Genomic DNA, 14,282 nt, shown 5'->3' with positions numbered 1-14,282 from the left:
ATTCGACTGAACATCGTCTTGCAAACAAACTTGAAACAGCTTGTGCTGTGTGATCCATCTGTGTCTGCTTCTATTTTAGGCATTACAGTTTTGAAGACAAGGTGATTTGACATGCTTCGCCTCATAAGTTTGACAAAAATAAGAGCAGATATTAGACTGACTGTGATGTGATCACTGATGTCAAGCTAGTTTTACGTCTCCGTCTGACCATATGGGCACACATTGAAACTGTTGTGTCATCGTCTTGTGTTTTTAAAATACTATTTTCAGGTATTGGTTCTTTGAGCTTCCCCGCCAGTGCCAAGCAAATAAGTCTTTTGTTGTAGCATTCACTGCATTGAAAAGTGTCATTTAAAAATTCAACGGCAGTCTCTCTTTTCAGAAACAATGTCTCCGTTACTCTGGATGAGCCACGGGACACATCTATTAGCATTGTGCTAGCATTGTTGCAGTCTCACAGGGCTACTAGTATGGCGGCAGTCCTCTTAATTGCTGTGAGCAGCACAAATGAGATTCCATTCATCTCCATTGCTGTGTGTGTGTATGTGTGTATGTGTGTGTGTGTGTGTGTGTGTGTCTGTGTGATGTGAGCCTTGGAACCAAGCTAGGGTATCCATGCCTTCCAGATAGTTTTGGTTTTAATCACCCTGTAAAGTTTGTGCTGCCACCTAAACACATAATGTGTGGAGAAAAAGAATAGTTTCTTGATAGACAAATGTCTGAACTGGTATTTTAAAAGACAATCCACATTCACCTGCATTGTCTTTGAGTGAAGGCAGATCTCAGAGTTCCTGTAATGTCGCGGTGGGGGGTGGTCACAGACATTTGTCCTTGTTGCGTGTGGGTTGCACATCAATATAAGCGTATGTCTGTTCAGTGGGAGGCTGACTGAGGCACGTGTGTGTTGGTGTATGCTCCAGGGAGAACATATGCCAGTGTTGACTGTGGGGCTGGGGTGAAGTAAGGAGGGGGGGGGCAGCTGGCGTGTGTCGGGTCAGGGGTCTACAGCTGTTGATAGCAGGGTGGTACACTGACACAGATCGGGGGAGTCGGGGGTGGGGGGGTTGATCTGATGCAACGACAGCCCACACTCTGCACCAGTCTGGATGTGAGTGATGGAGCTCGCCGGGTGCTGTGTAAGTGAGAAGTGGTCACTCAGTGACCGCACAGATGGCCGGCCTGCTGACGGAGGCGAGATGGGGAAAAAAGTGGGTATAAAATAAAGCTCAGACAGCAAGAGGGTAACCAATATGAAGCAAACAGATTGTTCAGGGTTATGGGTGTCAGATGATATATCAGGACAGTGTGGTCCACCTCTCTTGTACACTCACTTATCAGTTCATTAGGTACATTAGTGAAAATGAATGCGCTTTAATGTAACAGTCCTGCTTCAGAAGATTCTGTGATATTTAGCATTTATTTAAAATGACTGAAAGAGCTTTTGATTAAACTGTATTTTCATTTTGGAGGCTGTGGTTTGTAGAACTATTGAACTGTACTGTGTTGTACCGACACATGTTCCTATTATTCTGACAGCCCCAAACTCTTAAGTGTTTCATTCAGTCCAGTTTAACAGCACCGCAAACTACATCCTCCAAAGTGATCATCCAGTTGAACTACCACCTTTCTGATGCCGTTTCAATGTGAACTGAACATTAGAAGGAGGATTCTTTCATTCAGTTTAGTCCCTTTCACTAGTGCACCTAATGTTTTGGCAGGTGATTATAATATGCAGTTAGATTGTTTACTGCCTAGTTGAGAAATATGATCCTCTTTTGGGAATTATTGTCCTCTTGGTACCTCACATTAGATGGCCAGGTAATGCAAAGGTTCTCTAAGTGGAGATTTTACCAGGATGGTTTGCTTCACTTTGATGAAAATGAGGCTAAATTAGTGCTTCAGATAAATTGACGCGGGGTTGTGAATACATTTTTTTTTAATGATTTACACAGGGCCACCACTTTCTCAGTAGAGAGAGTGAAATAATGATTCCCTTGTACAAGTTGCTCGAGCACAACTCCTATAGTCTGTGATGTGATTCTTCATTGGAGGGTAATCCAGATTTGACCTAAATCTTTATGGTTTTAATTCTTCAAAGCTGATTTTAAATGTATCTGCAACAAGAGCAACAATTCCTTCAATCTAGACACACGTGATAAAACAGAAAACAGAGTAAAGCTTAAATCCAGTGTTAAAAGAGAAGTGGAGCCACAATACACCGTGTGGTATTTGATTTGAAATTGAAATGGACTTAAATTGAACTTAAACCTAATTGCCTATTTAAAAAGTTAAAGCTTGATTTAAAAAAAAGCTTTTTTTTTCTTATAGAAGCCTGTGACTCTCACACTTGCAGGTATATTGGGGTAGGCCCCAGCATTCGTGCATCGGCAACGCTTAAAGTGGAGCTGTATTCCCTGTTGATATCTAACTTAACAGTGATGTTCGTGTGCAATCATTGTAGGTTGCAGCATAGAAGAAATGACACCTGTATCAATGCAGTAATATATATACAGTGAATTCATCTTTTTGGATGCATGCATGTATGCTGGCCTGGATAAGTGAAGCTGTATTTGATGAACAGAAAGGGGACTGCTTAAATTTGAATAATACTTAGACATCTGCGTGCATTTATTTAACGGTGTGTGAAAATAATCTGTCATGGGTCTAGGTTGTGTTCAGGTGTGGTGGAAACGTAAAAAGGAATCCACAAAGGGAACTTTTGTTCCTTTTTATTTCCTTTAGTTCCTGGAACTGTTTGGCTGGATTTGTAGGAACGGGTTAATGGTCCTGCTGCATTGTTTCTTGACATGTTTCTGATCCAATGTTACAAAGAAAAATACAAAAGAAAAGTTTTCTATAAGTATTACATAAATAATGGGGAAAAAAACTTTCTCATTTGAATGCAGTAGCCATATTGGAAAATATAATGAAACAAATACACCATTTGGAATATTTATTGCAGTGATGGCCTTGCATCCTGAAAAACTCTTTTCCAGTGGGGGTTTCATCTTTGAAAAACATTTTATGTTATTATTGCCTTTTTGAAAGAGTACGAGCGAAATGATTTTCAGAGACACAGTTGGGGGCTTTTGAATGCTCCCTAAACTATGTCAATGGCATTTGTTGGCACGTTCTGTAGTATTTTTCTTAATGGCAATAGACCTGGAAGAAGCTTATAGAATCAGATAGTGAAGAATATAACCTTAAAGCTACTGGACATAAATGAATTCTTAACATTAAAGGGGTTAAAACACACTTACAGATTTGTGAAACACTGAGTTATAAAAACAGCAGACAATTCTGATTTAACGTCATTTGCTCACAAGCGGAATACAAGTTTCATAAATGTATGTGTAGTGGCTTTAGATTTTAGGCCTAGTCGTCTGTGGTCTGCATTATATAACGGCTTCTAGATACAGTGTGTAATTACAGAACCTCAGAAACTTGCGCACACAGGAAGGTGTTGTCCTGAATATGACTCCATCCAACCTTAGATCACTTGAAAGATCATGAAGAATTACTTCTTGAAAATAGTCGGAACTTTGATTGTAATAAAATAAAACGTCGTTTTAAAATGAGCCTTAAGCTCACTCTCAGTTTGAGTATTGTCCATCTCTTTCTCTGTGAATAGTATCTAAAAGCTAACCTTTGTATTTCTGTGTGCCTTCTCTCCAGGTTTTTACAGTGACCATCCGCTGGAGTCCGAACACAACGACAGCATGGGTGAGTTCACAAACATTTCCTCAGACTCAGAATCTCAATTGACTTTACTTGCTCTGTAGCTTTCCTTCTCCATTCTTTAAGGAATTGCCATGCAGCATTGGCTGGCTTTTCACTACATTATCGTGGAAAATGTGGAAAACTTCTCTGGTCATACCAGAGACTGCCTCCTTTTTACGTTCTGCCATTAAATAATTTCATCAGATAAAGAGCTCTATCTAGTGGTTAAGTTGAGGGTTGTGCGTTTAAGAAATGGGCTATAGTTCCCAGTCAAATCCACAAGAGGGGAGTATAAACTCACCAATAATCACAGCCTCTTCCATGATCAGCTGCCAGCTTCCATGATCTGTCACAGAGAGGGTGAATTAAAATTCAGCAGATGAAAATGAAATGTGTGAAAACGGCTTCAGATTATGACTGGGTAAAAGGTCTGTCACCGTCTGTGTTGATTTGTCTCGGCCAAGAGATCACAGAGGATGGCTGGCAAATAAAAGTCCATCATTTTAATGCTATCAACAGAGGCGTCTCTACACGGTGGAAGATGCGCAGCGCTAAAATGTGATGTGTAAAAATGTCAGAAATGTGTGACTCTTGGCCTCAGAGGAAACTGGCAGCAGAGGGGCCAGGGGTGAGGCAGTGGTCCAATGTTAAGGTCCAGGTTCAGGCGAAGTTCACTCAGGGCTCCCCTGGCTGCCATCGCAGCGCCAGGTGGCACCGAGGAGGGGGTCAGAGGTCGGACACAGTTCAGAAACTGGTGACCTCACCGTGACTCTGCGCTGACCTGATTGTGTGCAGCTCTCCTCGTCCTCCCTCATCGACCCTTTATAAACCTGTGAGCGGGGAAAGGAAGGGGGTTGTTGCTAAGAAGTGGAAGGAAGCTGGAGAGGAACTATTAAACCTGCACACACACTGAATGGGTGGTATTGTTAGCTTGCTGCGGGAAGAGGCATGGATTTATGAGGCAGAGCCTGATTGGGTTGTAAACTTGACGAGGTTGGGCCCACTGCCTCGGCCACTCACTCTCTCTCTGCTGGCCCTATTCTCCTCCCAAGATGCCTTGGTGCATGCACTGGGCAAGGGTGATGCTGAGGTCAAGGGGGGCTGATGCAGGGCTCCTCAGGCTTGTAAACGCTCTGACAGGGGTGGGAATTCAGAGACCCCCATTCAGTGACCAAAAATCCCAGGTCAGGGGCCAAATAGCTGAGTTAGCAACAGCTGTTTTCAACATAGCCCAGTACATCAACTCCTAATTTCTCCTAAACTCAGATTTCTCAGTTGCGGAATTTATTTATTCATTTGTGTCATCTGAACCCTACATCAGAATTCTTCTCCCTGAACTTGCATCACCATGCTCATGAAGCTGCAGATGGTCATTTATTGGGGATTGATTTGTGGTTCACAGGGTTATAAACCTATGACAGTGTGATGTCTTGGGCACAGATGTAGCTCTTTAGGGGTCCATTAAAAGCCAGAGCTACTCACTTCATCACTAACGCATCCATTTCCATTAATTATCCCTCTCTCTTCCTCATCTCCTGGATGTAAAATGTGTTCTTTCTCGCCTAAAAGTTAATTCCGGTCTCTTGAACTCATATCTTTCACATTAAAATTTGTTTTGCTCCTTTGCTCGTCCTCTCTGGTCACCTCTGGACTGACCCAGCTATTTCCCCTACTTCTAACTCATCCCCCCCCCCTCCTCCAGTGACCGAGGGCTGCAGTGGGGTTATCAGGGTTGTTTGGTGACAACCTCTGTTCCGTGGTTAATCATTACCAGCTGGGGATGGGACTTTCTCTTCTCAACTTTGCCCCTGAGTTTCTGGACTGACTAAATCATTATTTGTTGTTTCTAATTTAGTCCAGTAAACTGAAACTGTTTTCTTGCTTTGGGAAACGGAGGTTAAGTAATGTTAAATATAGATTTTGTTGTATTCCCTTTCCTAGATGATCAATGTGGTTTATAGTACCGACTTAAAACAACCTTTGATTTGTAGAAAGGTATTTTCTTCAGTGTAGTTATATTTAGTTTAGTTGCATTGGTCATTCATTGATTTTAACCCACCTCGTGAGGGCAGCCAGGCCTCCTGCAGCACTGCACAGCACAGACCATAAGGGGGCAGTAGATCCATGTCAGACCTCCATGTGATGTATGCTCCCACGTGCCACCTGGACCCAATGAACTCAACACCCATATGGAACTACTTGGCTGGAGCCCAGCACATGCCTTTCCTTTGTCCTCACATAACTGGACTAACTTCTTGTGCCTGTGTCCAAAAGTCATTCAAGATCACCAGGTTTTCATTTTCCTATGTGCTACATAGCAGAGCAGTCAAACACTTGACGCTGCTTCACATCGCCTTTGTTCTTTTGTGGTGTTTTTTTCCTCCTTTAAAGTGGAATTCAGTGTTAGCCCGAGGGCAGTGTTTGACTGAAGTGAATGTATAGATAAGCAGACGAAGAATAAAGAGGAAAAAAAGGCGACTAGTAGCCATTTTCTTTCACTTGATTTTTTTTTTCTCTTCTCCCATGGGTGCGCCAGCCTTTTGCACTCCCAACATGGCGTGAGTGCCGCAGAGTGTTTTTAAGGAGTTGCTGCTGCCGCTGCTGCTGCTGACCTGTGTGCTTTCTTATCATTTTAGCCTTTAATAATTCATGATTAGCCTAGATTTGATTCACTGTCTCTTTTTCGCTCGCTTGATGCAACTCGCGTTGGCGTTAGACTCGGGGTCAGCCTGCGGAGTGTTTCCAGGTCAGGGAGAAGTGGGTCACGCTGTTCCCAGTGTCAGTGCCTATAACTTCACAGTGTGTGATGACAAAGCCCAACTCCACAGGGATAAACAAGCGGACTTTTGTGTGGCCCTAATATATGTAGCAAACAGCATCCAAACTCGCCGCATCCAGGCCTCTGTAGATATACTACTTTACTCAAAGCTACACCGCTGACGTTACATTTACGCATTCTCTTGTAGATTAATCCCCGCATTTCAAGTCAATAATGTATCACAATTTCCAGAGAGCTTTCAAATAAAGCTGCGGGAGCTTCATTTCATAGAAGGCTAGGTTGTTTGAAGGTGGCTCTAAACACTCGGTAAGAGGATTTATTTAAAAAGAAGGAGACATTTTAAATGTATGCCTTAAAATATTGGCATCTATTTTAGTCTCCAGCTGTTTTGTGCAAAAATGTGCGCTTTTCTAATAATGAATTTCCAAAATCTACCAAAGAAAGTATCGAAATATTTATTTTATACATATATTTTACTCAAGGCTTCCTGTCTGTGTCCGTAATGGTGGACAAATAGCTTTTGCGCCTTATAATAGCAGCTGAGAGAAGTGACCCGGGCTGCTACTCATTGTTCCCTTCGACACTTTTCCACTGTAAATAAATTAAACCAGCACACGTTTGGTCTGGCTGGAAGACGTCAGTGTGTTTGAAATTTCCCAGCATGTTAATGTAACCTTACAGGGCAATTACAGCGAGATTATTCCCATATGTCTATATCTCCTCCAGTTACATACTGAAATAGGGTTACGAGGCTGATTAACTTTCCAAGAACTGCGGGCACAGATTGTTTCACTTTTAAAAAGTATACATGTTTGAGATGTTTGGCTTGGATTAAAGCAGGGTTGAGTATGTTTCTCTGTTTCTCCTCACAGCTAGATTTTAGCTACAGTATATTTAGATGACTGTCCTGTAATTACCAAATCCCCATTCAACCCCCTCAGCAGCCATGTCTGTCTTTAAAAATGCCCTTGACAAGGTTTCCTCTGGCCTTGGAGTTCCTTGAATATCGGAGAGGTGGCAATTGTAGGTTAGGAGTTCTCAGAATACAGAAAGGACAGCAGCTGACAAGATTTTCTAGCTTGTTTCCTGCTTTTGTGGCGATATGTGATTTTAAAAACGGGAAAGCACAGAGCATTGACTAACAGGAACCACGTTGAGGGTTGCACTTAGTAATGGAAAATCAGAGGAAAAAGTTGTGAAATTTAACATCTGGGTCATTGTGGGAAGCCTGCTTTCGGCAACATGCTGAGCCCCCTACCTGCTTTGTCCGCTCTGACTGCCAGCTAAAACGCCTACACCGAGGCTACAACAGAACATAAAATAAAATAAAATGAATGCCCATAATACAAGTTTCAGTCCTCATTTACTGTACAACACCAGTATTATTATTACACCAGTAATACATCATGTCATTGTTTTAAAGTGATCTACATTATGAAAGGCAATTTAAGTGCCACTCCTTAATATCTGTCCAATAAGAATTTGTCTTCCAGGAGGCTTGCATGGACATTGTATTAAACCTATGAGGTGTGAAGGTACTTTAGATGTGTTTCTCCTTTACATCACAGTGATGCATATTACATTTAGAGCATATATTACCAACTAGATTAAAAAACAGCAAAGTAATCCAAGATGTCATTGAATGTCTCATCATATTTGTCTCTTTTTATTTATTTAATTCATCAAAACAGTATCATTTTGACGATGTCCGTACCAAAGCTGAGTTATCTTACCAGCACCAACATTGGTCATTTCAGCATCAACGTCACCCAGCTTCTTACATGAGTGCCGTCAGTTTTCCTAAGTCTTAAGAATACCACAGTCTTGATGGTTTTTACATGCATTTTTCTTTTGACCACATTTTTCGCTGCTGTTGATTTTCGTCCAGAGTGGAAATCACAGAGGCCTGAAAACTGCAAGATTACCAGAACTCATCACAGTGAGCCTGTTTGTTGTGAGACAGACAGTATATGTTATTGCTTTGTGGCAGCTGGGCGCAGACGTTTCAGGTCAATCTGCACCGACAGCTGTGCAACCACAATGCATAAAATAACTGTTATTAAAAATTCAAACAAAAACAGACATTCACTGTGGTTGATGGCCGCACGCACACTGTAAATGAGGTGTGACTGCTCATTGTATGGAAGGTAGAATATTCTCACACATAAACATTATTCTGTGGTGTAGTATGATGGAAATATCAGATACTGTTGTTACTATGTTAATATAACCTTATATTTAGAGCATATGTAATACCATAAACTGAAGCATTAGAGAAGTCCAGCGGTATTTTGTTAACCATTTTGATGTGGGATTGTAGTGCTCCAAAACGCAAAAAAAACAAACAAAAAAAAAAGGCTTAATTTAGCCAATTTATAAATAAAATAATAATTTCTAATTTGCCAATTCTGGGGTCTAGTAGGATGAGAATAGTTTGGGTTTTTATTTGTCCAATTCAGAGGTACCAGCCTCTGAAATTTCTACCTCCGTCCTTACACAGTACTGAAATGGAATCATGCAACGACAGACAGCATCCTTGTACCTCTTGATAATCCACCACACTGCAGTGTGCAGTTAGTACTTTCTACTGAAAGAAAAGTATTAGTACAGTTCTCCTTGAATTTTCAACGTCTTTATTTCTGGGGAGATTTTTTTCTTGAATTTTTTAAGAATCTGAATATTTCACAAGTGTAAAATGCTATTCATTGGCAGTATGTTGAAATTCTCAGAGAGAGAAAATCTCAAAATGCGTATGAATGAAACTAGTTAAGTGTCTATGTAGCCCCATAAATGAGTGAGAAAATACAGTATTTAAAACCAATATTAAAGCCACCGTAAGACTGTATGATACAATGAACACTGATTTCGGTAAAACCCATACTATATGTTTGTATTGCCTTCTTAGGTCAGCCCATACAGGTGTGTCAAAGTTTACCTTTATTTCCACATGTAGCATCAGGTCTTTGTGTGCACATCAGGTGCCTCTTGGCCTCCTAAGCGTATTGGTTACCGGGGTGTTTGAACCGCAGTCTGCATTCATTGATCAGTGAGTTATTCTTGTGTAAACCCACCGACAGCAATGAATGTTTATTGCAGCCTTAAGACTGAACTGTGTCGCAGCTGATCTGGTGCCTGATGAAATGTGTCCCAGAGTATCCCACCGACTGACCGCCACAGGTTTCAGTCCATGTGCGGATTGTGGTTCTGCATTGTGATTTGAATAAATTCAGAATTGCACTGCAACACGGTTGACGGCTTCCGGAAGATGTGCTGTGGTGTGCCTCAGGGTACAGTCAACGGTCGATGGTTTTGGTCAGAGCTCAAACTCACCGACAGCGTTGAATGTTCCCCATGGTCACCAGGAATTAGTTTCTTTTGACTGATGGCAGCAATTTGACCAGTCAGAGAAAAAAAGAATCAATATAGGTTAGATATAAGTAAAAACAAAAAGGTAGGCTATTGGGTTTGTTTTTGTTCATTTTCAGGCTCTCTTTGTCGCTGCAGTTTGACTCAGAAGAATGGAAAATCACAGGAACACTTGCCTGTCCCTTGCTTACTGGTTTCTCTCCAGACCACATATATTTAAATGTCTGCAGTTCGAATCAAATGAGATATTTTGGTTTTGCAAGCCTGCCATGATGTCAGACTTGCCAGTATTTTATAATGTCCACCTCAGCTGTCAGCAGGTGGTTACAACAGTGGAAAATAGTCACTTTGTAAGGCTAATCATCACCAAGAAAGACAAGCTAGATATAGTTGCGTGCTGTGTGTATCACAATCCCTTGTGTGTCAGTGTGTGTGTTCTTCTGTGTTTCTTGGCCTGTGTGGAGCAATTTCATGCCAAGATGTGTTACCACCCATGTCGGCATCGAGGCTCGAATGACGTTGACGAGGAGCCAGCAGGAGCGAGCTAGGAGAGGTGGTGATGCAAAGGTTTGGGTTTCCTTAAATAGCCCTGCAGACGTAGTGAACTCCATCATCGTTGTCATCATCCGCACCTTCTGCAAGACTAGTAACAAAACTCTCATCTGTCTCCGTCGAGACTACGATTCCTTCACCTTCAGCCTGCAGCAAGAAGAACAAAAAAGGCGTAAAAAAAAATTAGAAAAGGAATGAATAAAAATAACAAAGGACAACGTCAGTCAGGCTCATGGAAGGAGGCGAATTGGTACTAGTGTGATCAGAGGACGCCGCTGTGCCCCACAGCTTAAACTGGTGCACCGCAGTGTCGAGCTAGTTAGAGATTACTGTTCCCTTTACCCTGTGCTGAACCTCAGCTACTGCTCTGGGAGTGTGCCTTCCTGTGTTCGCCTCTTTGAGGTTGGAAAATCGTGCAGTCATGTTTTATTAATGCTCCCTCTGTCTGTCTGCTCCTTTTTTGTGTCTTTCTCTCCCCCATTTTGCTGCCTGCTTCCTTCAACACTGAAGCAGAGATTTGGAACACTGTATTTTGTTTGCTCTGCATCCTCTTTTCATGTCGAATTGAGACATTTTATGTAGGTTGGGGTTTTGATTTGAAACGGTACTGAAACCTGTTAGGGAGGTAGTGAATATATGATGCAACTCATTGTAGAGAGATTTGTTGCAGTTCTGCAGGATTTGTGATTTCTGTTAGAAAAATCTGATGGAAAATGGGAGAATTGGATCTGCAGATTTTCTGAGTGTTCTAAACACACCGCAGGCTTTCAGAAAGGAGCCACACTCTACTGCTTTCTGCATAATGAATGATCACTTTAGGAAGAGAGTGGCACATTTTATTCTCTCCCACTTTGACATAGTTCACTGACCATGGAGGAGACATCACTGTAACCACAAAATAATACTGAAACATTTCTCAATTTCCTGTGTTCCATGAATTATTTTCATCATTGTCAGAGTTCCCACTTTACGTCCAAAAAAAAGCCCGAAACTCTCCAAATGAATTCACCTTGAAAATTATTTTCACCTTGAGTTTAGATAACCAGCATGGTGCTGGACAAAGGCTCTTGAATAAATGGATTAATAATTCTTAAACTCTATTTTTTTTGGACAGTACATTTGTGGCACATTGATATTCCCACTTCAGTGTGCAAGCCAGAGTCAGGTATCACTCTCATTTCCTCAGTTTTTCTTATCTCAATGAGGCTCTCACTAGCTAGCAGTCGCCCTTTCGTTTCAAAGAATAAATTCTCCCACGTTTTCCTAATTTCCCTCTGTGTTTTCACTCACAGACAAGGTGGGAAGTAATAGTTTTTCAGTCCCCCTGGCTCAGACTACAATGGCTTCCCTCCTTGGCACTTATGCTGTTTTGGCTGCATGCCCGAGACACACAGAGGCTTTTTTCATTCTTAAATATCTCTCCCTCCTTCCACGGCCTTTTTTTCCTCCTGACTTGACTTCCGCTCCCCCAGAAATTGGGAGAACTTACGGTTAACGGATGTTAACTTGCTACATGAACACTGACTTAATCATCAGTTTGAGGCGTGGCTGTACTTCCGCGTCAGTTTTTTTTTTCTTTTTTTGATAATACCACAGCTGGCGGGGTCCCTAGAAATTTTGCATAACTGACAAACTTGCAAAAGTCTAGCATGTAAAAATAGCAGGGCAAACATGAGAGCTTGACAGGGCCAGAGTGAAGAGTGCAACGCTGTGACTGAACCAGTGTGAACCCTGCGTCGTCAGCACATTCCAGGGGTTGGACAATGAGAAGCACACTGTGTACTCGCTGTCGTGTTGCTTGCATAGCTGGCTGGTCTGCAGCCACGACTCTGCTGCCTGAAACATGGCCAATTCAGCACAGATGCACAAATTCTGCAAAATGAGCTTAAATTTTTAAAGTCACAGGGTTTAGCGTGTCTTTATTTGAAAAGGTGAATTTGAGGTTAAGAATTAGATAAGGTCCCGCTCTTTAGTCAGCTCTTGTGTGCAGGCTTAGCGATGTAACCCTGCTTTTGTGATTTATTTCCTCTGGTAGAATAAAGCTTGTGAAAACGTTCTAGGACCTTAACACTGAAAACTGAAGTTGTGGTTTGTGTGGGAATACTTTCTCAGACTAGAAGCCCTGGGGAATTGAGTTTGTCCACGGGGAAGAGGAACTCATACTGTTTCTCTTTGTTACATTTGAGGTTAGTCAGATAGGAGTCACATAAAATCTGAGCTAGCTAGAAACCAAACTCTTGAGTCAGTATGTGATGTGGGAGTCCCTGGTCTGGAAGGTGAATGGATTCATCCATTCAAGTCATCCCAAAACTCCACACCCTGACATTCCACTGCACTGTTACAGTATAAACCCTCCTACAGTTTCCTATCATGGTCCAACTGTTTTCAGGAGAAAGCTGATTTCTTTTACTTTTTATTTCCGACGTGTAGGATCAGTTCCCGTAACTCAACATTAAAAAATTGCTTAATAGCTTGTCCATTTTCTCTGACCGTACAAATGTTATGCACATAACATAACTGGCCGCAGTTAACCTGACACTCCCAGCATAGCTCAGATGCTTGGTCTAAAATACTTAGCCTGGGAGGCTGCCAGCATATGCTCTCACACACTTTCCCATCTCATCATGCCCCTTGACAATTATTATTATTATTATTATACAATCCGCCGGCACTGTGAGACATCTCGTAATGGAAGCGCACGAAGAGATTAAATCGCTAGAATCAGTTGCGTCATGAGTGATCCTCTTCATGGGCAAACTCAATCAAATTCAACAAATATGCCTTAATTGCTGTGTCAGTTGCAAAATAGGCTTTAAGTCAGATTGGACATTTTAATATCTGCTCAAATTAAGAAGTTTATAATGAGATTTAGCGGTGCAGTCTGGTCGCTCAGTATCCTATTTAAGTGTCGCACTGCTGCGTTTGTTGTCATACATTTGTAAAGTGGAACAGTTTAAATGTGAATGTCAATAAATTAGGGTAAGATAAATAGTGTTAGGAGACCAGTAATTGGCTTGTCAGTAACTAATATTTGCCACATACGGTGCATAAAGTTGGACTTGCTTACAGATCTTGAATTAACTAATTCACCCCTTTTCATGGTTTCTTTCTTATACAGAACTCTGATGCTGTCCTGTGTATTTATAAATGAATAGGCTGAATAATGTCATAATTAATCTAATTGTTAACACTGGAGGTAATGATTATTCCCAGAAATTCAAAGAGGAAAATTGCGAGTGATCATTTTTTCTGACCTGTTTTGCTTTGCTTGCGACAGTAGAGACTAAAGGAATCATGGTTAGATAAAAGAAGAGGACATGAGACAAAGGTTGTTGCACTCTGATGTTGTGGTGGTATTGCGTGTGCTGAATTCACCCTCATCATCATCTTTTAGAAAAGTACAAAATGGTGGCAGAAAATACAGCTCTCACTTTTAAAAGATATTAAAAATCCTTCCTGATGACGAAACTTCAGAATATTACAGAACACTTCGGTGAAGCATTGTTTGACAAGCCTCTGTGTATTTCTTTGAGTCTTTGAGTGTGAAAAGCTATTTAAAAGCTATTTAAAAGCCCCACTGACTGAACCTGCAGTGGCCAGCCCGTCCATGCTGCAGCGTAGGGACTCCTTCAGGCGGAGTGCCAAGCCTTTCCAGAAACACCCTGCCTCCACGTGCCATGGATCATCATGCCAACGCTCCAGGGATTTCATTTGCAACCTTAACCACGGCCGAGCCAGCGCCTATCTCTGCTGCCAGCTCCTTCGAAAGAATTAACCCGTGGCTCTGTCTTGACGGTGACATACTGTTTTCTCTAGCGTACCGCCCCGCTCCTTGCGACTTACCTTTCTCCCCCTTCCTCTCATC

General features: G+C 41.8%; 1 protein-coding gene across 2 annotated transcripts in view; it reads left to right on the top strand.

Moving 5' to 3' along the window:
* Positions 1-14,282, top strand: part of nr6a1a (nuclear receptor subfamily 6, group A, member 1a) — a 78,636-nt gene that overhangs the window by 13,885 nt on the left and 50,469 nt on the right. For both annotated transcript variants that reach the window (XM_084550664.1, XM_084550663.1), the window contains exon 2: positions 3,676-3,723. In XM_084550664.1, coding sequence (XP_084406790.1) covers positions 3,676-3,723 — 48 coding nt within the window. The remainder of the gene's footprint in view (positions 1-3,675; positions 3,724-14,282) is intronic.

Source organism: Chelon labrosus (assembly GCF_963514085.1).
Source record: "Chelon labrosus genome assembly, chromosome: 9".
Taxonomy (NCBI): Eukaryota; Metazoa; Chordata; class Actinopteri; order Mugiliformes; family Mugilidae; genus Chelon; species Chelon labrosus.
The sequence above is the reverse complement of the archived record's forward strand: the minus strand, read 5'-3'. Positions and strand labels throughout refer to the sequence as shown.